This window comes from Zingiber officinale, chromosome 5B (genome assembly GCF_018446385.1).
Source record: "Zingiber officinale cultivar Zhangliang chromosome 5B, Zo_v1.1, whole genome shotgun sequence".
Classification (NCBI taxonomy): Eukaryota; Viridiplantae; Streptophyta; class Magnoliopsida; order Zingiberales; family Zingiberaceae; genus Zingiber; species Zingiber officinale.
The window spans coordinates 61,711,361-61,736,890 of NC_055995.1; the positions used below are offsets into that span (position 1 = coordinate 61,711,361).

At 33.7% G+C, this 25,530-nt stretch overlaps 2 protein-coding genes across 3 annotated transcripts; both read right to left on the minus strand.

Annotated features, from left to right (window-relative positions):
- Positions 1-25,530, minus strand: LOC121984441 (MADS-box transcription factor 26-like). 2 transcript variants are annotated; one of them, XM_042537369.1, is made up of 8 exons: positions 25,304-25,530; positions 2,668-3,220; positions 2,489-2,573; positions 1,423-1,484; positions 1,096-1,204; positions 954-995; positions 539-580; positions 1-452 (listed from the first exon to the last, which is right to left on the minus strand). In XM_042537369.1, exons 2-8 carry the CDS (start codon positions 2,847-2,849, stop codon positions 288-290), a joined length of 687 nt encoding a protein of 228 aa, XP_042393303.1. In that variant the 5' UTR covers positions 2,850-3,220; positions 25,304-25,530; the 3' UTR covers positions 1-287. The 2 variants fall into 2 exon arrangements, with proteins under 2 accessions (XP_042393303.1, XP_042393304.1); XM_042537370.1 differs by lacking the exon at positions 25,304-25,530 and having other exon boundaries at positions 2,516-2,573; positions 2,668-3,078.
- Positions 8,557-9,625, minus strand: LOC121986674. Its single transcript, XM_042540628.1, has 2 exons — positions 9,278-9,625; positions 8,557-8,955 (listed from the first exon to the last, which is right to left on the minus strand). The coding sequence occupies exons 1-2, from the start codon at positions 9,623-9,625 to the stop codon at positions 8,557-8,559; spliced, it is 747 nt and encodes a 248-aa protein (XP_042396562.1).

A 25,530-nucleotide genomic window follows, 5' to 3' on the forward strand; every position in this document is an offset into this window, starting at 1 on the left:
TTTATTTTAAAAAATATATATATTCAAGCTTCATTCTTATGTAAAAAAACATTGACTGCGATACAATCCCAATGTATGATTAACAGATTAAGATTTTTCACATAATTAATAAACCATCAAAGCCCTTGCAATAAACTCCCCAGCATAGGAGTAAAGTGCATGGACGAGAGTTGTGATGCATATTATTCAATACAAACCAGACACATAAAAAGTTCCACGAGCGAAATATAAAAATAGGACTTGGTTGAGAAATATTAGTTTAGATCCCTCAACTAGCCTTATTACCATCAGGAGAAACCCGTTTCGGGCCCCCAAAAATTGTCAAATTGGTCCTGTATAGTCAGTGGGTAAGCATTCATGTAGTCAGCAACTGTGATTGGGGACATCTCAAAATGCCCATTGGGTTGGACCATCATTGGGGCTACATCATAAAGCCCATTTTTCTCCACAATCTGCAATAAAAATAAATAAATAAATAAGAAAAAGGAAATTTGATTTCAGTTCATATTTGGTTCTGAAGATGATGAGAGATCATTACCTTCTCTTGAAGGAATTCATTGGTGGCTTTCAGTATACCCCCCTGCACAATGGTTTGGAAAGCAAGTGAAAAGTCGAGAACACCTTTAGCACTCTTTTAATTAGTAATCAAGGGCAAATCTTTTAAGAGAATGAATCAATGAGTATAGAAATATATGGTTTGGATGAGTATAGAAATACTAGTACAGCTTGAAAGATCATGACAGGCATATTTATGCTGTATCACTTTTACTGTTGTCCCTAATTTATGTTTTGATGTGCTTATACCGATGTCAAATATTTGATACTAATACGGCTTGATAGTGATATTACATCATGTGATGATGACAATGACATCAGATGTGAAGATGTTGATGGCATCATGTTTCCAATATTAAAGTGCTGTTACTAGATTACTAGTGTTTATTGTCTGATACCTTGTTCTTCAGGGATTCAATCTCTTGGAGCATGATCTGCGTCTGGAGTAAAATAGACAGAGAGAGGGATTAAAAATATCAGCAAATTGCATACTGAAAGAGTTTAGTTAGCATAGGATTAGAATTTTGATGTTCTTTCTACCTTCATGGTCCTAATGTGGTCCATCCAAATCTCAAGGTGCCTTTCCAATATGTACAATTCATCAAGGCTCATCTGCCCATGGCCAGGGCTTCCTTCTCCAAAAAGGTGCCTGCATGAATGCCACACTCAAATTAAATAATTATTACAACCATAAGAAAAATAGGTTTAAATACTGTGCAATCTTCTCAATTTTGCTTCTTTAGGATTTATTTATTATAACCATAGAGAAATCTCATGATAGCATATATAGACTTTTAGGGGGAAAACAAATCTAATTTGCATATTTGTGATTCAACAATTAAGTTTCAGAATAAATATGTTATATACCCCAGACTGTTTTGCAGAACATTGATCTCTTGTTTCAACCGAAAAATCTCTCGTTCAGAATCCTATTAACGTTGAGACAATGTTAAATGATGAGAGAAATAATATGCATTGATATAAGATTAAACAAAACTGCACAAAGGAATTTTAGTGGTATGGTAGATAAACTTTTTGACTAGTAGAAAAAAAAAACTTGATTGGGACCAGTTCTTAATTCTAGATTTAGTGCCCGAGTTGACCTGGATTAGAATTAGATTTCTATTCAATCTGGACAATTCAAACAATTTTAAAACACGTGGATGGTCGACTACTTTATTTGCTTCATGTGTTAACAATTGCCTAATTCTTAGGTTAATTACATAGCAAGCTAAATTAAAATACTTTATGACTACCCATAGTATTTTATGCTTGACATATGATTATAAATGGACTTTATTCATTTGAACTATTTAAGTCATCAGGTTTCAAGTTAATTATTGCATTTATCAAAAGCATACGCAAGCTAATCTGCATTTCATAGTGGGCATATTTGTTATGCCACTCTCCATATCTTGTATATTGCTTTACATTTGTATGGTTGAATCAAACATAAAGAATCCAAACTCAATAGTCCATAAGTTCAAACAAATGAAAAATCTAAGCTACTAGGACTCGGTTCGATCATGGATGATCTAGAAGCATTTGAAAATGACGTGACAATTATATATCAACTACACAATCGTTGTCATTAAATCAGTAGAGAAGTTAACCGTGCACAATAATTAACCAAAATTATGGTAACTTTAAGTATTCCAAGAATATTAGTACGAATATATAAAAGCAAATGATACCAGAGGCTTTATATATTATCTACGCTGATCAAGATTCAAGGAAGAAAAGCATATTTATGAGTGTCATATTCTCAGGCGAGATGTTGTCCTTAAGACACATCGTATTCTTTTCTGTCTAGAGTCATTGCGCATGACTTTACCTTGTAAGATATTGGGATTACCTTCCTTTATTTACTCTTTTGCATTGCTACTGTTTCTTTACCCTACTGAGAAATAGAAATAAAAAACATTGGACAGACCTGAGGTGGATTCACAGCAGCACTCACATGGTTTTGACTTTCTTCAGATGCCATCTTGTACCTCTTAATCAAGCTTTCCATTGTCCTTCCAAGATAGCCCAACTCAATATCTCATCAATTAAGAACAACACATCTATGGACATAGTAAAAGCTAAGAAATTGATATGATATCGACGTACCCCTTTGTAGCCAATTCATAGAGCTTGCCATGGGCAGAGAAGATCATGATGCCGATGTCAGCGTCACACAACACTGACAACTCACGGGCTTTCTTCAGTAGTCCTGCCCGACGCTTGCAAAAGGTTACCTGCCGGTGGACCGGGTTCTCGACACGCCTGAGTTGCACCTTGCCTCGCACCATCCTCGCACACAACCTCCCACTAGTTTAGACTAGCTTCGAGGTTGCTGCACTGCTGAGCTCTGTCCTTCCTCTCTGCTTTCCTAGCAGACTTCCCACCAATGATGGTCCACGAAGACAGGGCTGCCCTTTTATAGTGCCTCACTCGATGGTGGAATCTTTATACATCAAAATTGTTTGTCCTCTGTCAATTCTCTGGCCCTGCCTTGTCCCTTCACATAGGGTAGAAATCCTCTTATTGATTGAACAAAGACAAGCTGGGTTCGACCACCCCATTAATGGCTTTAGTATGTACTGATGACATGGCATCAAGTTGAGGTCCCTCCACAGAGTGCCTTTTCTGCACAGTTTGTTGACTGCTATTCCTATGCTCCCTAAGGGACATGTGAGAAAGCCATTAACAAAGACTTTCGGAGTCATCTCATTCCCTTTTACTTTTTGCGCTTTGAACAATGAGCACAAGAATCATGTCCAATAAAAGGGTAATTAATACACGAGGAAAATCTTAATATAAGTTTCCTCCAATCGTAGGGGTCTTGGAGGTTCTCCATTGGTAGAGTAGCTAAGGGGCAACACTTGGTGCATTTTGGCATGAGAGGACATGTATTGGTGGGGGGCTAATGGATGCTGGTGGTGCAGGGTATAAAGCTCAAAAAGATTCCTTCTGCTTTTGCTTAATAAATTGTCAAGCCACTATGAGGAAGCTTATTGAACAGCAAAAGAGCCAGTATCAGTTGGTGAGTTACTCTTTTCTTAGCTGGCCTGCTTTATCATGCATTCTAATTCATAGAACGGTGGCTGGAATTTGGATGGAAGTAAAGAGAATACTGATGTCAGGCCAATTTAGCAGAAGTGAAAGTTATGTCAAGCTATTCAGGTAGTTGTTGTCCCTGTTATGTAGGATTAACATATATTTTATTTCATCCCTAGTTAAGGTAATTTAATTGCCATTAACTCACTTGTGTTTTTTACTTGGCGAAAAATGGGAGTATAAAGAAATAAATACAAAATTGAAAACAAAAAATAGTTGTCTTTGTTTGCTTGAAAGAACTTGTCTTGGTTTTCATGAGATCATTAACTTACTCCAAAAATACCAAATACGATTTAGTCAAGAACTTTTTCTAAAGGATAAGAAAAGTAAAAAAGAAAACAAAAGTGCTAATGTGAGTTTCTAGTCCTACATTGGGGAGTCGAAGGAAGCAAAGATATAAATAGAGATTTTGACATGCAAGAGTCTTGAATGATGGTGGAAGTGGAGTCACATTCCGTGTATTGTCTCCTTATCGATAAACCTTGCACTAAGCATGCACACATCATGAGACGTGTTCAATTGCTCATTTCATTTCATTCCATAGGTTACCCTAACTTGTAGAGTGAATCATCATACTACCAACTGATGCTTGTGGTATGATATGGATTGTCAAATGATCCAAGGGTCTAGAATGAATATGGACAGATGTTGACCAATAAGGGTAGCTCGAGTAGAATTGGACATGGATTGGCTCTTAAATAGCCCATCGAATGAGCAAAGAAGACCAGAATCAAATTCAAATTCAAAAAATAAAAAAAAAATCTAATGTTCTTATCGTTCTTCCTCTTACACACCTTTTCCTCTCTATAGTCATTTCTATTAACTGTGAGCTCTTCTTCATTAGTGAAGGGCACAGACGCAGGAGTGCAATCAAATTAATAGGATCCTAGATTAAATTTATGATATCTACGAATACACTAACTCATGGGGGTATATTAAACCTCGAGGAGGAGGATAATATGCCTGAAAGATTACAACCCATCTATCTCAATTTCTTCAACATATAGTCTCTTATGAAAAATAAATAAATAATTTTATGGTAACTTTCAGTCTAGTTTCACTTCTATGCATAGCGACCCGGATTAAACATAAAAATCAATTTTGTATTTTCTTAACTAGTTTGAAAGCTTCTAATTCAAACTGATCTTCAGCTCAACAAAACTTATTAACTTCAAAACTTAATAAAGCTTTTGAAATAACTTGGGAACCAAAGAAAATTCCTAATTCCAAGGTTACCAATTGAACTTGCCAATAGGGGAGTGCATGAGTCAGAATGAGTTTAAGGAAAAGGTGACCTAATCCGTTTTCATCTGGCGTACAAAAAAATTTCTAAACCCAACTCTAATGTGGACCAAGTTAAAAAGAACATTGAACACGAAATTTTCAAGTTAGGTTTCAAGCTTTTTTTATTTCTTGTTTGAGTTTTATGTTTGCAAAATTTTAAAACATTTGTCATCTTACAATATGATCAAAATACAATTTAATTCTTATTTTTTTGAACTTCATTATCACTTTAATTTGAATTATATGAATTATGCAATAATTAGCCACCCTACCAATTTGGGTTGGAAAAAAAAAAAGACTTGAACCTAAAACACAATATTTTACATCCTCAAAACCTAACCCAAAATCCAAAAAAAACCTTTTTTTGTTGGGATTGGATCAGTTTAGTTCGGATTTGCCAGCTCTTTTCCCATCATTACTTGCCGGTCTGGTCCAGTTAAAAAAGTTAGACACCAGTTAAAATAAATAGTGTGTATGCATTTGCTCCTGCTTTCATACTTGAACTATACCAACCAAGAAATAAATACTTGACCCTTATATTAACTTAATCTTAAATAACTTTCCCTTTATAATGCAGTTGTCTTTCGATAAAAAAATCAGTACAGATAATTAAGATCCATGAATATGGGTTATCAAAGAATGACAAAACAAAAAAAGCATCCAGGTGGTGTCTAATCAAACCTAAGAATATTGGTTAGTCCTCTTTCTAGCCAATATTTTTCTTCTTAGCTTTCAGTCTTCTCATTGAAGCAGCAACCGCCAAAGAAAGAATATTTCACCAATAGGAACTGAAGATAATTATCCAAAATAAATTATCCATCGACAGACTGAGCATCAGGGGTGATTCTTAACTTTGATTTATTTAAGTGGACAGTTAATTTATCTAGGACATCATCAACTTCTGATTATAAAAGATTTCCATGGGCCTATCCAAATCTTAGTTTCATCATTAAAACTATGTTGAAAGCTTAGTTCTGCAATAATTAAGTAGTACTTTAGACCCCTCCCCCCTCACGTTCTGCTGAGAGAATTCTTGGATTTTTCAGTCGTCGGGTCGAGGAGAAATCATCTTTCACTGCTGGACAGGTGTTAAAAGTTGGATGAAAGCTTACAAGTGGCAGGGGAATTGCTTCTGAGGATAAACCAAAAGCTCAACCACTCCAGGGTATTCCATCCTCTCATAGTTACGCAGAGCATATCACTACAATAAGATTTGTTTTTTGTAAACTCTTCTACGATCTGTATATTTCCTCGGAGAGAAAGCACAATGATAGAAATGTTGGTTATCTTTAAACAGCACAATAATTATTATTTTTTTTAATCATGTAACCAGGGCCCTAAGCACAGAAGTCAGATGGGATTGCTTAACTCCCAAGGTACACTAAAGAAGATCAGTTTAGTGGAGGGAACATGTTGTGAGAGAGGGTAAAAGATTGAGACAATATCAAGGGAGATCTTGTAATGGAATCTAGTACATTTGCATTTGTATGATCTTTTAGCCTAACAAGAGGAAATGTTCTGGACTTGAAATCCATGTTCTTATTGGCTCTAAACATAGGGTATAGTATGATTTTTAGCCTAGTGAAAGGAAATGTTCAAGACTTGAGTTCCATGTTCTTATTGGCTCTATGCTGTTCCCCATTTGAGCTGAGAAATTATAGAATATTTCTAGCAATGGAATCTTGTGCTTTTTTGCTTTGTGAACATTTTACAAGAAAAAAAGCCTAGTGCTAATAATTATTCTTGATCAGACTGATGTGTATTTTGTACCATACAAAATTAACATTAAAGCTTATTTGTTTTGTGGATAATATTTTTCCACAATTTTTATAATACATTTAATATGCGGCATGACGGAAACTTATAGTAAACAGAAATATTATGTCGGTCAATAGAAAATATGTAGCATTTTAAGGCATAAAGATTTCTGCTTGGAACAATCAAAAGTCCTTTTCCCACACTCGAACATTAGTTAATTCCTCTCTGCCCTCGAGCCCACTTCTTTGCCTCCAACCTTTTATAAACCCTAAACCCTAAACTCTGTCAGCCAATGACCACCAGCCATCAAAAAAAGTCCATATCAATTAGTCATCCACCCCTACCTACCAACAACCATTGGTTATCCTTGCCAGTCAGCAACCTCAACCATCCTGTTGGTGATTGTCCTACCATCCCTACCAATTAGTAAGCCCATTGACCCCAGTGAGAATTATCAGTCGCTCATACTGGCCATGAAATGGAAGGGAGGAGAAGAAAGAGAGAATATCTTCCATGTATGACAATCAAACAAGGAAAATAATCATTTTTCCTTGTAACAATCAAGCAATATTTGAGGGTCACAGCCTCTAATGCAGCTAAGAATTAGATCAAAATTGACAGAGATCTTATGCCACTTGATATAGCATCAGGGATAAAAAAAAATCCAATACAGAGAAATAAACGATCTCACATAGAGAAATAAGCAATCAAACACACTCACAAATTGAAAATTTTATTATACAAAGATAATCAAATATGAGGATCCGAGTCCTGTTACTGATGCCAATCCACATAAAGTTAGAAATAAATTGCAAATATCTTAAGAAAAAGTACTTTTATATCTTACAAGACTCAAGCAAATTTAAAATATATTATATTTTCTAATCATGAAAATTGGCAAATTAAAAATAGCAATTTAGTGAACCACGTAGCCGGAGTTCCACAACATCCAAAATGCTACCCAACTTTCATATTTACCAAAACACATAGGTGTTTCCTATTATGCCCCTCCTTTATCAGGGTCAACTACTATTGTTATGTGGACAATCGACTGCCCTAATCGATTCTGCTCGATTATGTCACTTGAGTATTAATTTCTTCGGGCCATCACAAACTAGACTATTAGTCAAGTGATCATAATATGTCAATCAACTACCATAAATTTGATGCCCCAATTCTAATACCCCAATCCATGTCTAAGAGCATGGTTATACTCAAGATGAGACAGAGTTCAATGAGCTTAGTTTGAAGTGATGAGGTGCCTAAGGCCATAAGCGAATTTTGGTCAAAACACCTTAGGCACCTCCGAAACACTTCAAACTAGGACCATTACACTTTTGCTAGTCCCCTGAGTGTAATCATGCACTAAAACTTGGAGTTCGCAACCTAAATAGAGAGCTATGAGTTTCTAAAATTGGCATGGCTTTGAAATATTTTGTCACGAGATCATTAGAGGGCCTAGGCATGTCATACTCACTCACCAACACCATCAAAGGGTTCTTAGGACTCTTCTGTTTCAAAGTATGTCAAGATTTAAAAATTTTGGACAGTGTAGGGTCAAGTTTTAATTAAAATCTGTTGATAATCTTAGGCACCTCAAAATCACTTCAAATCAGAACCATTACATTTTTAAGCAGTGTTGTAAACGACGATACTGCCCCAGCCGCCTAGGCGGTTGAATTTTTTTTAGGGTTCCTACAATAAAAAAGATAATCTAACAAGATAATTAATAAAAATTCATCATCATATTAATAATAAAAAAGTAATATCACTATTTATACCAAAAGTCTAAGTTAAAAAAAATTAAAGTTTCAATTTAACATGACAACAAGTTAAGAAGGGCTAGATCAAATATAACTAATCTTCCAAATCATCTACACATGTACCATCAGCTACATCCATAATCCTCCCATCATCAGACTCAAAATCAACATCTTCTTTATTCTCCTCCTCCGATGTATCTAGATTCTCATCAAGTTCTCTAATGGAGATGTTCCTTGCTCCTCCTTGGTTGTAGCATTTCATTCGCTCCCGAGGCCTCCGCCACCATTCTCTAAGTCCCGAACCCGGCTCTACCTCATCTTCATCGCCACCATCAATAAACCAACCTTGAGCTTCACTAGCTTGAGAGGATAAAAGCAAATCTTCACCCATCTCTCTTTTACTTTTTTTTTTCATAAGATTGGCGTTGAATTTGACATATACAAGATCATTCAATCTTGATGTCTCGAGCCTATTCCTCTTCTTAGTATGTATCTAAACAATTAGAAAATTATTAAAAATAATAAAAAGAAAGAATAAATAATATAATTTATGAATTACTACTTACCCTTTCAAATTAGCTCCAATTTCTTTCACACCCTGATAAAATACTTGTTAAAAAGAGAAATCTCATTGCCATTTTTTGCAAGTTTGGAGTGTCACCATCATAATTAGACTACCATCCAACTTAAAAAATTAAAGAAGCAAAAAAATAAATTAATAATAAATCCAAAAATAAGTAAAAGAGACATATATGCTAGTGAATAGAAATAAAGAAAAAAGATATACCTAGATCAAAGTCATGGTACACATCCACCTTCTCATATGCTATGACCGTCATTTTTCTTCCAAAGTTTCCAGATTTACTCTTATACTTCAACAATTCTTCATTAGAAATGGTAAATTGTATATCCTCATCAGTGGGAAAAATTCTCTCAACACAATTTAAAAACTCATTCATAACATTGATGTCATTTTGTATGCTTGGATCTTTGAAGTAAAAAATTGGATTCAACAAGTAAGCGGTATAATACAAAGGACTATCAAGTCTACCTTTAGACTTCTCATCAATAATCTTCAAAGTAGGGATGACATTTTCTTCTTTTTTGAAAGTCTTTCTAATCTCTTCCTTGGTTTGTTTAAGTGCACCCAATAAAAAGGCCATTAAGGGATTTTTGTCACCGTCAATAAGGTGTAAAACTTTCACTAAAGGGATGAAAACATTCAAAGCCAAAGAAACATCATTCAAAAAAGAGATACTTGTTATCGTCGCCTCCGTCGCTTTCCCCTACAAACTACTCCTTAATTTTGTGCTGCTCCACTCCTCTGATGTAAACATAAGTCTCAATTGATCTTGTCTTTGAGATTTTCCAATGTCAAAAACGAAGTAGCAAATCTAGTCACCCCGAGTCTCACAATATCCCTCTTCTTGGTATATTTCCTCATAATAGCCAAAGTTCTATGATGTGCATAGATGAATATTGTTAGAGCCTTTGCTTTTTCAAGTATTCCGTTAAACTTGAGTAGCTTTCCAATTGCTTCAAGCATGAGGTTGATTGTATGAGTCGCACAAGAGTTCCAAAAAATTTGAGGTTGTGTAACCTTCAACAACTCCGCAGCTGCCATATTGTTTGTTGCATTGTGTCACTACTTGAACCACATGTTGAGAGCAATTTCATTGATATATTTTTCCACAACCTCAAAGATGCAAGTCCCAGTGTGTGCCTCCATGGATTCTTCAATAGAACCAAAAAATGAAATACCTAGTTTGTAATTAACACATAAATTCATAATGCTTCTCCTCTTACGATCTATCCATGCATCGGTCATAATTGAACATCCATTTTTCATCCACTATTCTTCATACTTTTTAAGAGATAATTTGGTTCTCTCAACTGCTTGTTTCAAAAGTGGCTCTCTTAGAAGATATTGATTTGGAGGTTTGTAGCCCGGACCAAATTGACCAACCGCCTCTATAAATTATCTAAAGCCTTGATTGTCAATTGCATGAAAAGGAATCCCCGCCTCATAAATTCATCTTGCAAGGTACTCATGCACATCAGTTGTAAACTTTAACTTTAATGCATCATTTATGTTTTGTTGTTTTGCCTTTGTTGGATTGATTGCAGATGTCCACTTATCAATAGGTCTGAGGTGCTTGACTTTTTTTTTAAGAAGAATCTCCCTCCACTGGACAATCTTCATCCTCTACATCAACACATATTTACTTCCACCCTCTCTTCTTTTAGTTCTTCCATCCTTTCTCGCTTCTTATTCTTGTTATTTTCAAGATAAGCTCGTACTCTTTTTTTTTGTCTTAATCAGATGCTTTAGGGCATGCTTCAACTTGTCCTACAATACCTGCAATATGATGCTCCATTCGATAAACTCCTCCTTTAATAAGTTTCTTACATAATTTGCATGTGATCCAATCTCTTTTTTCTTTGCAATACTGTACCCATAATCCTAAAAAATATCATTAGACTTCCGCTTCAATTCTACCTCTGGTTGTTTCTCATTTTCCACAATTAATCTTCAATAATAAAAAAAAATTTAAGAACTAAAAGTTAGCGCAACAATTTAATCTAAATATTAGAAAATTAAATATATATAATAGACTAATAGCTATGTATATGTGATTAGTCAATTTGAGATTTTTTTTTATTATTATTTTTTTTAGCTTGTGGGTATGTCATTTAGGATTTTGCCTTTAGCGTTTGGAAGTTGAATTATGATATTAAGCACAAAAAAAAGTTTAAACTAAAAAAATATCTTAGGTGGGGACGAGGTATGTGGCGTAAGTTAGGTTTTAAGTAGGTCTATTTAAATTATTTAGGAGTTGATTAAAATTATTAATATAAAATATTTGATAAAATTTGATTAAATCCTAAGTCTAAAAACAAACCAACACAAAAAAAAAGAAGTCTAATCGGTTTCTGCTCCGTGAGAGCATGCGTGACAGGCAGCACGGGCGACGGACACTCGCTAGATGGTCCGTCGCGTGTGCACGATAGCCTCGTCGAGCCTGGGCAACACGTCCAGGCCTGTTGTCGGGCCCGAGCGATGTGTTCGTGCCCTTGCGACAGGTCCGGCGAGGCGTCCGTGCCCTAGCGACAGGTCCGGCGAGGCGTTATGGTGTTCTTGCACGAGCCTCCAAAGGAAACTTTGAAATCTAGGTTTTTGAAAACCTTATCCGATGACAGTAGCAGCGGTAGGCAGTAGTGGCGGGCAGCAGCGCAAGTGGCTGGCGGCAGCTGCGAGCGCTTAGTGACAGTAGCTGTGAAACGGCGGCAGGCGGAAGGAGGCGAAGGCGGAAGGCAATTAAGTTTTTTTTAACCTACTTATTTTACCCCATATTTTAAGGTCGCCTCCAACAAAAGCGGGGCAGATGACCTCCACCTCCCTCCTAGGCACCACCTAGACGGCCGCCTACAACACCATTTAGAACATCGTTTTTAGGAGTCCCTTGAGTTTAATCATGCTCTTAGATATGGATTTCACAGCTTATATAAAGAGTTATGGGTTTTTGAAATTTACACAGCCTTGAGATGCTTTGTCACGAACTCATTAAAGGATCTAAGCCCTTCATATTCACTCACCAACACCACCAAAGAGTTCTTAGGACTCCCTTGCTTCAGAGCATGTCAAGATTTTAAAATTTTGGACATTATAAGGTCATCAACAAAATTCATTGATGATCTTACACACCTCAAAAACATTTCAAACCAAGTTCATTACACTTCTTGCATTATCATGCAACCATGCCCTCAAGCATGAATTGGGGTATGAAAATTAGAACATTAAATATACGTAGGGTATTAAAATTAGAGTATTAAATTTAAGTAGGGTATTAAAATTAGAGTATTAAAATGATGTGTTATGATCAGTTGACTTCTAAATCGGGCATGAAATTTATCAGTCGAGTGACGCAGCTAACTAACAAATCAACCCAATAAGTTTAGGAATCGACTGATGCAATCGATTGCAAATAAAGAAGGGGTATAATGGGAAACAACTATGCATTTTGATAAATATAAAAGTTGGGTACACATTTTGGGTATTATGAAAATCTAGTTACGTGGTTCAATAAATTATCAAATTAAAAAATAACAAAATTAACCCATTCTCCTAATTAATTATATATAACAAAATAAACTTTTAAGAAGTCCAAAACTTTTAAAAACTAAACTACTAATTTGCATTATTCTCCTCCCTCGCGAAGGAAACTTGACTCTTGACAAGTTGTTAGCATCCTCAATCATTGTGTTCATTCCAATGAGTATGGATAACAATAATATCATTTAAATCTCAATTTTCAAGAAGTATATTGCATCGGTTTAAAAGGCGACCACATATATGCTTCTTGTAAGGGACTATTTCGCGTAGTTGGTAGGCAATCCAGTTAAATAACTCTTTAAAAGGCCGCTTGGGCAATCCGCCTAGGCAGTCTAGATGGATCTATGAAAAAATATTTGAGTTTTTTTTTCTTTTTTACAAGTTGCTTATTCATTTATCAATTATGACTTATTTATTTATATTGTAAACTTATTTTGATTAAAGATATATTTGTTATACATACATTAATAAGATAGTAATACTTAATTTAATTTCTTCTCTTCCTTATTTTAAAATATTATTTTGATGTTGATCGCTTAGGCACCCATCAACCACTTAGGCTAGACAATGGGTTGACTACACAGAATTATCTTTGTATATTGCCTTCAGTGTGTTCTTCTCTAAACATTCCTTTGAATGAGTGAATCAGAGCTTGTGTATTTTCTCTTTCTTCTAGTTCTTGAAGAGATTTGACTTAAACATTTTTGTCACTCCTTTCAATAAGAAAAGCTACTGACTGATCATGAGATGAGGAAGATGTTCCCATCTCTTTAGTAGTCATGGGTCATTGAATTAACAATATTGATGATGAATCCGCTTAAACCAAAATTGAAGAAGTGTGAGCTTGACATACAAGGACAAGAGACTGGAATTTCTGGAGTTAATTAGGATATATATTCTAATGTAAAATTTTTAATAGGTTGGTAATTTAAAGGAGGATCCATTAAACTATGATCCGGATGAGGGAGGAGGGTTGCGTTAGGTTGTCAGCTAGCGTTAAACTATGACAAATGTTCAATGAATGGATCTATTAAACTATTGTACTAATGTTAGGTTGTTCCCTGAAAGAAACACATTGTAAGGTCCGACTGTAACATTTCGACAAGAACGCTACATCTCCAGAACTCGAGTGTAATGCTAAATATGCAAGAATTCGCATTGCAGGATCCGACTGTAACGTATAGGCAAGGACCGCTACATTTTCATGAGAACTTGGGTGTAGTATTAAATAGATAAGAGTTCTCACTCCATAAGTTGGATAAAAACAAATATTATAAGAAGGAAATTAAATGCAATGATTAGGAGAAGAACTAGTATTTTGTGTGTATAAAAGACAAAATAGATAAGCGAGAAGGTAAAAATGATAGAAAACTCGAATTTTAAGTTATGGTACATAGGAAAAAGTAAAACAAGAAATAGAGTGTGTTGTTATAGATAGTTCGTTAAAGGATGAAGTTGTAGGAGCAGTTAGAAAAAGGAATAGAATTATAGCCCTTAAAATAATAGTGGTGAAATAAACTATGAACATAAATAATATATATGCACCGCAAGTAGAATTAGATAAAGCTATCAAATCCAGGTTTTGGGATGACCTAGATGAAGTATCACAAAACATTCCGCCAAATGAAATGATTTTAATAAGAGGTGATCTAAATGAACATGTCGGAGTGAAAAATAAGAAATATAAGAGAGTACATGGGGTTATGAGTTTGGAACGAAAAATGAAAAAGAGAAAACTATATTGGATTTTGCGATAACATATGATCTTATATTAGCTAATACGTTTTTTAAGATAAGAAGAACACTTAGTTACGTTCTGGGAATAATAAATCGCAAATTGACTTTGTTAGGAAGAGGGATAGAAAGATTTGTAAAGATTATAAGGTCATCCCTGAAGAAAGCTTAACTACCCAACGTAGATTAGTAGTGTTGGATATACGCTTCAAGCATAGTATCAATAGAAAGAAAATACATACAACTCCTAGAATTAAGTGATGGAAGTTAAAGAATGAGAAGTAAAATATATTTAAGAAGGTAGGATTACAAACATTAGGTGTAATCAGTGTTGTTAGAGGCGCGAGGCACAAAAGGGCTCCGAGAACCCGAGGCACGAGGCGCGCCCGAGGCGTGCGCCTTTTAAACATGAGGTTGATTATTAAACTACTATGTCAAATATGATAACTATTAATATTCCACACATACAAATATCAAATATGACAAGCAAAACAACACCATGATAAATTAATAAAAGTTTAAAACTTTCAAGTTTCAATTTTCTAATCTAAACTAACAAAGTACATCAAAACAAGCGTAATGAGTCAAATTAATCATCAAGCTCAAGATCATCCTCATTGTATTCTTCTTCTTCTTTACCTTCATCTTCATCTTCTTCAAATTCAATTTCTTCTTCTTCTTCATCTCTAAGTCTTAGAGATTAGTGTCTCATAAAGGAAGATGTATTTCCCTTCTCGACTTGTTTAAGCCTAACATGTGAAACAGAGGCCATGGATGCAATGTTTTTTCCTCTAGTATAAAATTTAGGCTCTTCAACTCCACTAGCCCTAGCAACAACATCTCATGTCAAGCCATCACCTTCAAAAACTAACTCATCTTCTTCATTATCACTTTCTCCATCCATTCTACCCATTAATAATTCATTATTGTTATCAGTATCTGCCAAAAAGATGGGGGCAATCTTATCACGTGCATCATACCGAAGTTTTAAGGCACGATTGTATTTCACAAATACGAAATCATTTAAGCGCTACTGAGCTAGCCTATTCCTTTTTTTTGTTGTGAATCTATAAAATGACAAAAATCACAATAAATATAATAAAATAGCAAAAAATATTTTCTACTTATAAAAGTAACATACTAATAGTATTATACATTTATATTTATTACATACCTACTCAAATACACTCCAATTCCGCTCATAGCCAAAAGCACTACAAGTGAGGTTAAGCACTTTAATAGCAAACTTTTACAATTCTAGGGTATTTGCTCTGTAGCACTCCCACCATTCCACTGGAGATAATGCTCTTCTATGTCTAATTGTCACATTCCTCCCAAATAGCCCTTCTGCCTTTCAATATATAGAGAGTTGGGTAGTGATTTTATCTTGCTCAGCAATGCTTGAAACCAATCTCTCCATAGTTTCAAACAAACCATTCACCACTTCTCCACAGATATTTGAATCTGTGTATGAATAAAAATATTCTGGATTCAAATAATGTCCTGCAGCATGCAGAGGTCGATGAAGTTGACATTCCCATCTCGTATCAATGATACAAATACTTCTTTGTATTTCTCTTCTTTCTCCTTAAAGGTCTTCATAATTGTTTCTTTTGCCCTATCCATAGCCTCATAAATATAGCTCATTGCAGGTTTTCTTTCGCCATCAACTAATCTCAGAACACGGACTAAAGGAGCATATATCTTTAATATATGCATAATACTGCTCTAAAATCTAAGTGTCATGATGATTTTAGCTACCTTCTTCCCCGTTGCTTATTTTGCTCATTTACTCTCTGTCCAATCCTTCGAAATGAACATTTTTTAAAATTTTGCTTCTATAGATGCATCCTTTCAAGAGTGAGAAAAGCAGTAACAAATCTTGTGACACTCGCCTGGCAAAGCTCTTTTGTCTTGTGAATTGCCTCAACATATTTACCATGCTAGGGCGAACATAAATGTAAGCATTCATGCTCATTACCTTCTTCAATGTTACTTTAAAATCATGCAATTTCCCAATATCTTCTAAGATCAAGTCGACGCAGTGAGCAGCACAAGGAGTCCAATACAAGGGTGACATTTTTTGCTTCTAATAATTTTCCTACAAAAGAAGTTAGAAAACTAGATAAGTTTAACATATCTAAGGAAAAGCATATTGATAAGAAAGAATTAAATAGATTCTTACTAGCAAGCACATTGTTACTTGCACTATCTGTAACAACTTGAACAACATTTGCTTCTCCTACACGCTCAACAAATCGATCAAGCAACTGAAATATTCTCTCCAATCTTTGCATAATCAGAAGCATCAACCGATTCGATGAAAACTGAACCTTTAAGGTGTGTTTAGTTCGGGATTATCCTTGATAATCTTGGTTATCTATCCAAAGTTATCAACGAAAACTTTGTTTGATTTAGGTAATCGATGATTCCCGAGTAATGTTCCATGCCCGACACGTTAACAAAAGGGGCATGCAACCCGGAATCGGAAAACCTCAAAAAATTAAGGTTTTTCTTGATTCCGAGGTTAACAAAAAATTTTTACCCAAAATACCCTCGAATAAGAGAAAAATGTGATAAAAAAATGTAAAAAAAAAATTAAAAAATAAAAAATATAATAAAATATAATAAAATAAAAAACTTTTAAAAAAAATAAAAAATGTAAAAAAAAACATTAAAAAATTTAAAATAGAAAAAACATTAAAAAATTAAAAAATAATAAAAAACATAAAAAAAATTTAAAAATAAAAAAATGTAAAAAATAATAAAAACATAAAAAAAATTAAAATATATATAAAAAAGGGAAAATAGAAAAAATTAAAAAATAAAAAACCATAAAAAACATTAAAAAATTAAAAAGTAAAAAAAATTAAAAAAAACTTTAAAAATTTAAAAAAAATAATAAACGAAAAAAAATAAAAAAATTAAAAAAACGAAAAGAAATAAAAAAAAATTAAAAAACATAAAAATAAAGAAAAACATGGAAAAGAAAAAATAAAAAAACGTAGAGTTTAAATAATAATAATAATAATAATATATGGTTAGTTTTGTAACTAAGACTAATATAGTAAAATATTAAACTAGGTTATTTATTAAAACCTTCAAACAAACAAGTTTTTGTTACATTACCGTTGAACCAAACAACATTTGATTATATTTTATTCCCCATAACCTTGGTTATGTGATTACTTGGTAATCACATAACCAAGGTTATACATGATAACTTGAACCAAACGCACCCTTAGGAGAATTCACTAAAAAATTAATCAATGTCCTATGCCTTTTGTCTGTCCACTCATCTGCCATCAAACTACAATCATACTTGGCCCATTCTGTTTCACACGACTTAATGTAATCATTTGTCACATTATCAACAACTTTTTTTAGAAAAGGAACCCACACCTCATGATAACTAGGTCCTTTTAGACCTCTACCATATTGACCAACCAAGTCCAACATCCTTTTGAAACTTGAATAGTTAACAACATTAAAAGGAATTGTCGCATCATACATCCACTCAATTACAACCATACAAGCTTTTTCCTTCAATTCTTTCTTGTATGCCTCATTTATCGTAGTTTGCCTCTCTTTACCCTTTCTACTTTCAACATTTTTTTTTGCACATTAGGAGCAAAATATATATCCTATTTGTCTTTGGCCTTTTTTACATATTCACTGATCTAGAACTTGTATTTATAGGCGGCACGGCTTTAGCACCAATATCATCCATATCAATATCATCACCAAGAGGGTCTACATTCTCAAAGTCCAATGTCACAAGTTTAAAAAGATTACTTTTCTTTGTCTTTTTCTCCATGAAATTTTTAATTTCTTCACGTACATGAGGTGGGCATCTTTTGCAAATCGTAGTATTTCGAAACCCCCCAACAAGATGTTGTTTGCACGATAGATACCTCTTTTATAACTTTTTGACAAAAGTTATAAATCAAATCATTTTTGTTATCCGGATTAACTCTTTGAAAATAATTCCATGCCGGATCTTTTGATATATATGTTGGAGAATCACTACTACCTTCCATGATAATTAGACAAGAAAATAGTCTAAAAAACCAAAAACAAAATAAAGAAGCATTTTAATGGAAAAGTACCCGCAAAAGAAAAGTATCAACATTCAACAATAGAAAAATAGGAAAAAAAACAAAAAGAAAAACAGAAAAAAATGAAAAATAGGACAAAAAACAAAGAAAAACCAGACAACAGCAAAACCGAACAACAGTCGACAGCAAGAACACAACTTGCAAAAATGGGAAAAAAACAAACAAACCCGGACAACAACAAGAACACGAACCACAACTCAACAAGAAGAAAAAAAGAAAAAGAGGAAGAAAAAAAGATACCAGAATAAAGAGAAGCAAAGAAGAAGATGGAGAAACAAAGAAAAATTAAACAGTTAAAATGAAGAAGAGAAAAAGAAGAAGAAAAGCAATAATAGAAGAAGAAAACAGAAGAAGAAGAAGTGAAAAATAGAAAAACAAAAAAAAGAAAGAAAAAACACATACCTGGGCAACGCGCGACTCAGCGACGATGGCGATGGAAGGAAATACCTGGGCGACGGCGACGGTGCAACTCTTCTTCAAATTCAGGTTTCTTCTTCTTCCTCTTGCATTCTTTTCTTCTTCCCTTTTATCCTTTTCTTCTCCGTGCTCTAATTTCAAATCAAATTGGTTTGAAATATTTTTTTTTGATAAAAATCAGAAATGGTTCACGATCGTGCCCCGATCGCGCCTCAGTTGAGGTGAGGAGGCGCCCGAGGTGCACCCCACCTCGCGTGGGAGAAGGCGTTTTCCCAGCGCCTTGTGTGCCTAACGCCTTTGGCGCGCCTTGGGAGCGCCTCAAGCACGTCTTTAATAACCCAGGTGTAATATACGATGACTCTAATACAACATGGGATAAGATGATATAAAAGTTGAAAATAGTAGCTAAGAGTATACTTGGTGAGTTAAAGGGACATGCACCACTAAATAAAGAAATATAGTGGTGGAATGAGAAAGTACAAGAGAAAATAAAGGAAAAACGAACAGCTTATAAGGAATTATATATTTGTAAAAACGAGGAAAACTTAAGAAAATATATAGTAGCCAAGAAAGAGGCTAAGAAAGTAGTAAATAAAACAAAGAATGAAACTTTTAAATGATTATATAAAAAATGGGATACAAAAGAAGGGGAAAGAGAAATAGCTAAAGTGAGAAAAAACAACAAGAGATCTTATTCAAATAAAACATATTAAAGATGAATGCAATAGTACTAGTAAATAATAGAAATAAAAGAGTGGTGGAATTGGTATTTTTATCAACTTTTTAATGAAGATTAGGTAACCAACTTAACTTAGGTAATTTAAGTAGGTCAAATAAGTATAAAAATTAAAATTTTATCGCAGAATTCAAACTTTAGAAGTAGAACAAGCTTTAAATGGAATGCACGAAAAAATCGTTCGACCAGATAATATTTTATAAAAGTATGGAAATACCTAGAGAAACAAAGTATTGAATAATTTACAAAATTATTTAACATGATAGTGAAAACAAAAAAAAAAGTCTAATGAATGGAAGGTAAGTACTCTAGTTCCCTTATATAAGAACAAGGGAGACGTATAAAATTATACAAACTATAGGGGTATTAAATTAATGAGTCATACCATGAAACTTTGGGAAAAAGTAATAGAAAAGAGATTAAGGAAGGAGACCACGGTGACCGAAAATTAATTTGGGTTCATGCCTGGAAGATCGACAATAGAAGTTATACATCTTCTTAGACAACTAATTGAAAAAATATCGGAAGCAAAAACAAGATCTACACATGGTATTCATTGACTAAAAAAAACTTATGATAGAATCCCTTGAGAAATTATATGGATAATTCTAGAAATGAGAGGTGTTAATATAACATATATTGAATTAATTAAGAATATGTATGAGGATGTAATGACCAGAGTAAAAACTTAAGGCGGAGTAACTGGAGTATTTCTAATAAAGATAGGATTACATCAAAAATTAACTCTAAGTCCTTATCTTTTTACACTAATTATAGATGAACTCATTGTATACATTCGAGACACAGTACCGTGGTGCATGTTGTTTACAATAATATTATTTTGGTAGATGAAACACGTGAAAAAGTAAATGCTAAACTAGAATCTTGACCAGAAATATTAAAAAGAAAAGGTTTTAGGCTTAGTAGAATAAAGATAGAATATATGAAATTTAAGTTTAACAATATTAGATGTAATAAAACAATTGTTAAGAGAGGAAATGACGAATTGCCTAGAACTTAGAACTTTAAATATTTAGGATCATTTTTGTATAATGATGGCGGGATTGAGAGATGTCTTACATAAAATACAAGCAGGAAGGTTTAAATGGAGGAGAGCGTCAGATATTTTATATGATCATAAAGTACCTCTAAAACTTATAGAAAAATTCTACAAAACTGCTTAGACCTATGGAGCTAAATGTTAGGCTATGATTCGAGCACATGAACAGAAGATGAGAGTTGCAGAGATGAGGATGTTAAAGTGGATGTGTGGGCATACGAGGATGGACAAAATAATAAATAAAGCATTATAGAGAAAGTTGGAGTTGCATCTATTGAGGGAAAACACGTTTAAGATGGTACAAGTATATGTTTAGACGACCAACAAATGCTCTAGTTAGGCGATGTGAAACTATGAAAAACACGTGCATCAAACGAAGAAGACCAAAAAAGATTTGGTTAGTAACAATAAAATACAATAAAATTTATTTAAATATAGATGATGATATAGTAGGGGATAGAGGCCAATGACGTAAAAGAATTCATGTAGTCGATTTACCTAGTGGAATAAGGGTCGGTTGTTGTTGTTTGTAAGTTAAATAAATAGAAATTAGACCTTTTTTTTTCTTAACATGACTAAATAAACCAGATAAAAATGCTCTCATAAAGTAGTTTTCATAAGATAATTAAAGTTCATGAATGCAAGAGGATAATGTAACATTTCACTAGATACTTTACGTAATTATTACTCTGTATGACTATGTTCATAACATCAACATGTATCTCGTGTATTAGCTCATTAGAAATCTCAGTATTACGACAAGTAGTAACCAAGAAAACTTAATCTTTGAATTCAACTTTATATAGTTATAAATAACCACACAAAAGGACATGTATCGATGAAATTTTTAATTGATTTATTATTATCAAATAGACAGCATGCATTCTTATTTCCTGTATTATTTTTTTATTCTGCTTTTTCTTTTGGTCTCCTTGGGTAGCATGAACCAATTATAATTTGTCAATCTAAGCTATGCTCAGTAGCATGTAGATCATTCTTTAAAGTGGCTGAATCAATAAAAAGCTCTAACAAGGTTATGTCACTAGGCAATCTTCAAAAGTAAGTCATCAAGGGATCTTCTACAGTCCAATTTTTTGGGATTTGATATTATTGGTGTTATGGTTTATGTGTATATTTCTCAAAGGGCATAAGACATCACAAATCATGTTTAGAGTTAAGTTATCTGATCAATTAAAGATGTTTCAAATTTAAATGAAACAATGCAGTAATTACTTCAAAGTAGTCACCACCTAGGATTTCTTATGCTCAAGATATACTCAACTTGTATACCTTTATGATAAACTCATCTATTAGAATAAGTGAAGAGAACTACCATCAATTTAAATTTCTAACCAAAGTCCAATAATGAATCAAACAATGGTCATCTGCCTTTATGAATCCAACTGTGACATATGCTCAACTAGTCATCAGTTGACTAGTCAAGACTTGATCTCAGTCAATATCTTGGATCGCGACTATATTATCCGCTGACACTATGTCATCAATGGGTTGCTATTTACCCTGAGTTGACTGAACCAAAACATATGCTATTTAGTATGTACATTATTTGAATTTAAACATCAATCGGCCTAATCTTTGCTTTCAGTCTACTAGATTTGGAACAAAGATAAATCTATTGCAAGTCTTAGTCAACCATACAGTTTAGTTAATGTTTCATACTTAGTCTGGTCCATTGACTTTTACCGTGAAATATCTATTTCTTGGTCAAGCCATCACGTAAATAAGAAAGTTACCCTTACCCAAATTATAAGTTGCTCTCCTACATCTCACTTGTAAAGAGTTCATCTTCTGAACTTTTTCTAGTATCTGGTCGTCGTTAACCTAATGAGAGGTCTCATTTTCGAGTCTTCCTTCATCTACCTAATATTCAATCCACATTGACATATCAAGATTTCATCTACAACCTATTGGGCTTTCTAACTCTACTAGCACTTGTAGGACTTCTTTTATCAAATGTTCAATCAACCTCGACCAACTTGGACTTTTGCCAACTCTTGTTGGACTTTTCCATTACTCTGCAACGTCACACGTCATTAGTTTAACGAAAGTCTAACTTTAAACTATTGCTAACCACATCAAAAAAATATGATCGGACTCAATCACTTGGTACTTGATTGCACCAACGAAGTTATCTATGACTAGAGAGGAATTAAATTGTTTTTCTAAAAATAATAATGATTGTACATTTATGTGTGTAAGAAAAGATGCTTCTACTTTTGATGGTAGAATGGAACCTAATATATTTTTACATTAGTTAGACAACGTTAAAAATTATTTTAACCAATATAACATGGCCTCTACTACCGAATAGATACAATTTGCTAATTTTGCACTTCTAGTTAAAATTATATAGTTGTGCTCAAATAAGCCTTCTGATAACTCAATTTTAAGCAAGTCCTCAAATGTTGAAGAGCTCCTTAATGAAACTATAGATGAATACCCTAAAGATGAAACCTTAAGAACACTTTAATAACATTTTAGAAAAATCTTCTAATGGCATTTCGATGAACAACAAAAATAATATAACATTAGAAGAATCTTCTATTGACTTAACCTCCTTAGAAAATAATAAACTTGATCCTTGTTTATGTTATCCAAAGAAGCCAAAAAAAAAATAAACTAGTAATATAAGATAGCACCTTAAACATCAACATATCACTTGGCATCATTTTTTCAATAATTACTTAAAATTTTAATGTTCATTAATCAATTTAGTTTTTTTATTTGCTTTTATCTACCCAATTGACAAATTCAGTATTCCACTTAACAAATGAGAGTTATATATCAATACTAAAAATAAAATTGTACGGAGTCATGATTATTATAAAGTACCTAGTAATATGGTAAAAACTTTACATTACATTTATGAATTCAAATTTCTCCATTAGATCCACTTTTGATGTATTCATATTCTTTATATGTACTTTCTGTCTTATGAAAAAAATTGATTACAATACTTGTTTTAATTTTTCAACTTATTTAAACACAAGTTCGATATTTAAATTAGGGAATATGAAAATTTGCTAAGAAAAATTTGACTCATATGTTGACTTTATGGCAAGATATGTAGATTCGTCTTTAACATTCTATAATGTAAAACTAGAGGCCAAGAAAAAAAAGAGAACCAAAAGCTACCCAAGGAAATTGTCACGCCCTGAAGGTGCAATTTCCACTTACAAAAAGCTATCTCACTGGTAACAGTGTTATAAAAGAGAACCAAGAGTCATATAAACAAATACTCAAGATAACTCAAAAATTCAGCAGACTTTAAATATTTACTTATATATATTTTCCACAAATATAACAAAATTGTATAAAATAAAAGAGCATATGAATAAAAATGAAATACATCAAAATAAAACTAAATCAAGAATTAGCAGAAGGCTATCTCAGAGCAACTCTATGATCTAGCTGAAACCAACTATAATATCAAAAAGATAACCTTGCCAGCAAAACTAGAGTCCAAGGAAAAAAAAAGGCAAAATTTGCTAAGTGGAAAATGAAGAAGAATTTACTCTTGTTTAAAAGACCGAGACATTTATACAAGTATATATAATCCATTTTATCTATTTATTCATGTACAAAGAAAAATATATAAAAGTAAAAAAAAATAGATTTACCCATCAAAACTCAAGGTAAATATCCAATAATAATAACACAAAAATATGAAAATTAACTAAAATTAAAAATTGACGATTAATTTTGATCTTGCTACCTTAATATAATCTCAATTCTTACATGACACATATTACCGTTGAATGAAAAATTTATTTATTTATTTATTTTCACTTCTAAATACATCCACCCGAAATGACATTCTAATAAAATAAAAACTTTACCTTTTCACTAAATCGATGAAACAATATAGATGTTTCACCGATATAGATCGGCCAGTTTAGTCAAACCTATACCAAAAATCGTAATTAATCCAAATTAATTTATTATTTCTGGATTTCAAAATGCAAGCATTCACTAATTTCTTACACTTACTTAATTGACCACTACTGTTGTGAACAGTAGCACTCGCTGCCATGAACAACAATGACAGTATTTTCTGTAATGAACACACCAGGAGATAGAGGAGGGGAAGAACAGAACCAAGAGGAGGAAAACCTGGCGGTTTGGCAGCTGGAGGCACAACAACGATAGGAAAATGGCAGCTTCGCTGGTGCGGTAGCTCGATGGAGCAGGAAGAAAGGAAGGAGAAAGAAGAGCTGCTGCTATTGGCTGGAAGAATAGGAAGAGTGCTGACGTTGTTGGCCGGAAGAAGAGGAAGAGTTGCTGGTGCTGGGAAGATGTTGGACTGATGATGGAAGAAAAAGAAGGGGAGAAGAAGAAGGAAGAAGAAGAGAGGAGAGATCGACGTGTGAAGGAGGCTTTGACACGAGCTGCTACTCAAAATCCGTTTTTTGTTAGAAAAATACAAGGTTTAGCCATCTTTTGCAGGAATTTAATCTTCGCGTTCTCATCCTACTCCAAATTTCTACACTATTAGGTGTACGATATACATTCCACACTAAATCAAATAGCACAGTAGAATTGTTCTATAAGCGATGTCGAATGCAGCGAGTTTATTCAGAAGCGAGCATAAATACAGGAAAGCATAAAACATTTGCGATTAGGGAAATCAGATAACTTTACCGGGTCCTCCGCCACCAGTACCATCTATCGTTAATCTGCTCCGGCGCCGCTTCTCGGTCATTCAAGCCTCTTTTCCCTTCTTCCTCGTTTCCTCCATGGGGAGCGAGCACGTTCGGCGGCGACAGGGAATGTCGACGCTCCGCTATCCATTTTCCAAATCCCCGTGGTTTTGAGTTTTGGGTTCGGTTGGGAGCGAGATCGCGTTGAGTCGTCGTCATCGGTGCTCT

Coding starts and splice junctions, on each gene's coding strand:
- LOC121986674 (XM_042540628.1), bottom strand. CDS start 9,625: ATGGCCTTTTTATTGGGTGCACTTAAACAAACCAAGGAAGAGATTAGA. Junction 8,956..9,277: donor CGGTCATAGCATATGAGAAG/GTGGATGTGTAC, acceptor CTAATTGTTTAG/ATACATACTAAGAAGAGGAA.
- LOC121984441 (XM_042537369.1), bottom strand. CDS start 2,849: ATGGTGCGAGGCAAGGTGCAACTCAGGCGTGTCGAGAACCCGGTCCAC. Junction 1,205..1,422: donor GTTCTGCAAAACAGTCTGGG/GTATATAACATA, acceptor GCATTCATGCAG/GCACCTTTTTGGAGAAGGAA. Junction 581..953: donor TTGAATCCCTGAAGAACAAG/GTATCAGACAAT, acceptor ACCATTGTGCAG/GGGGGTATACTGAAAGCCAC.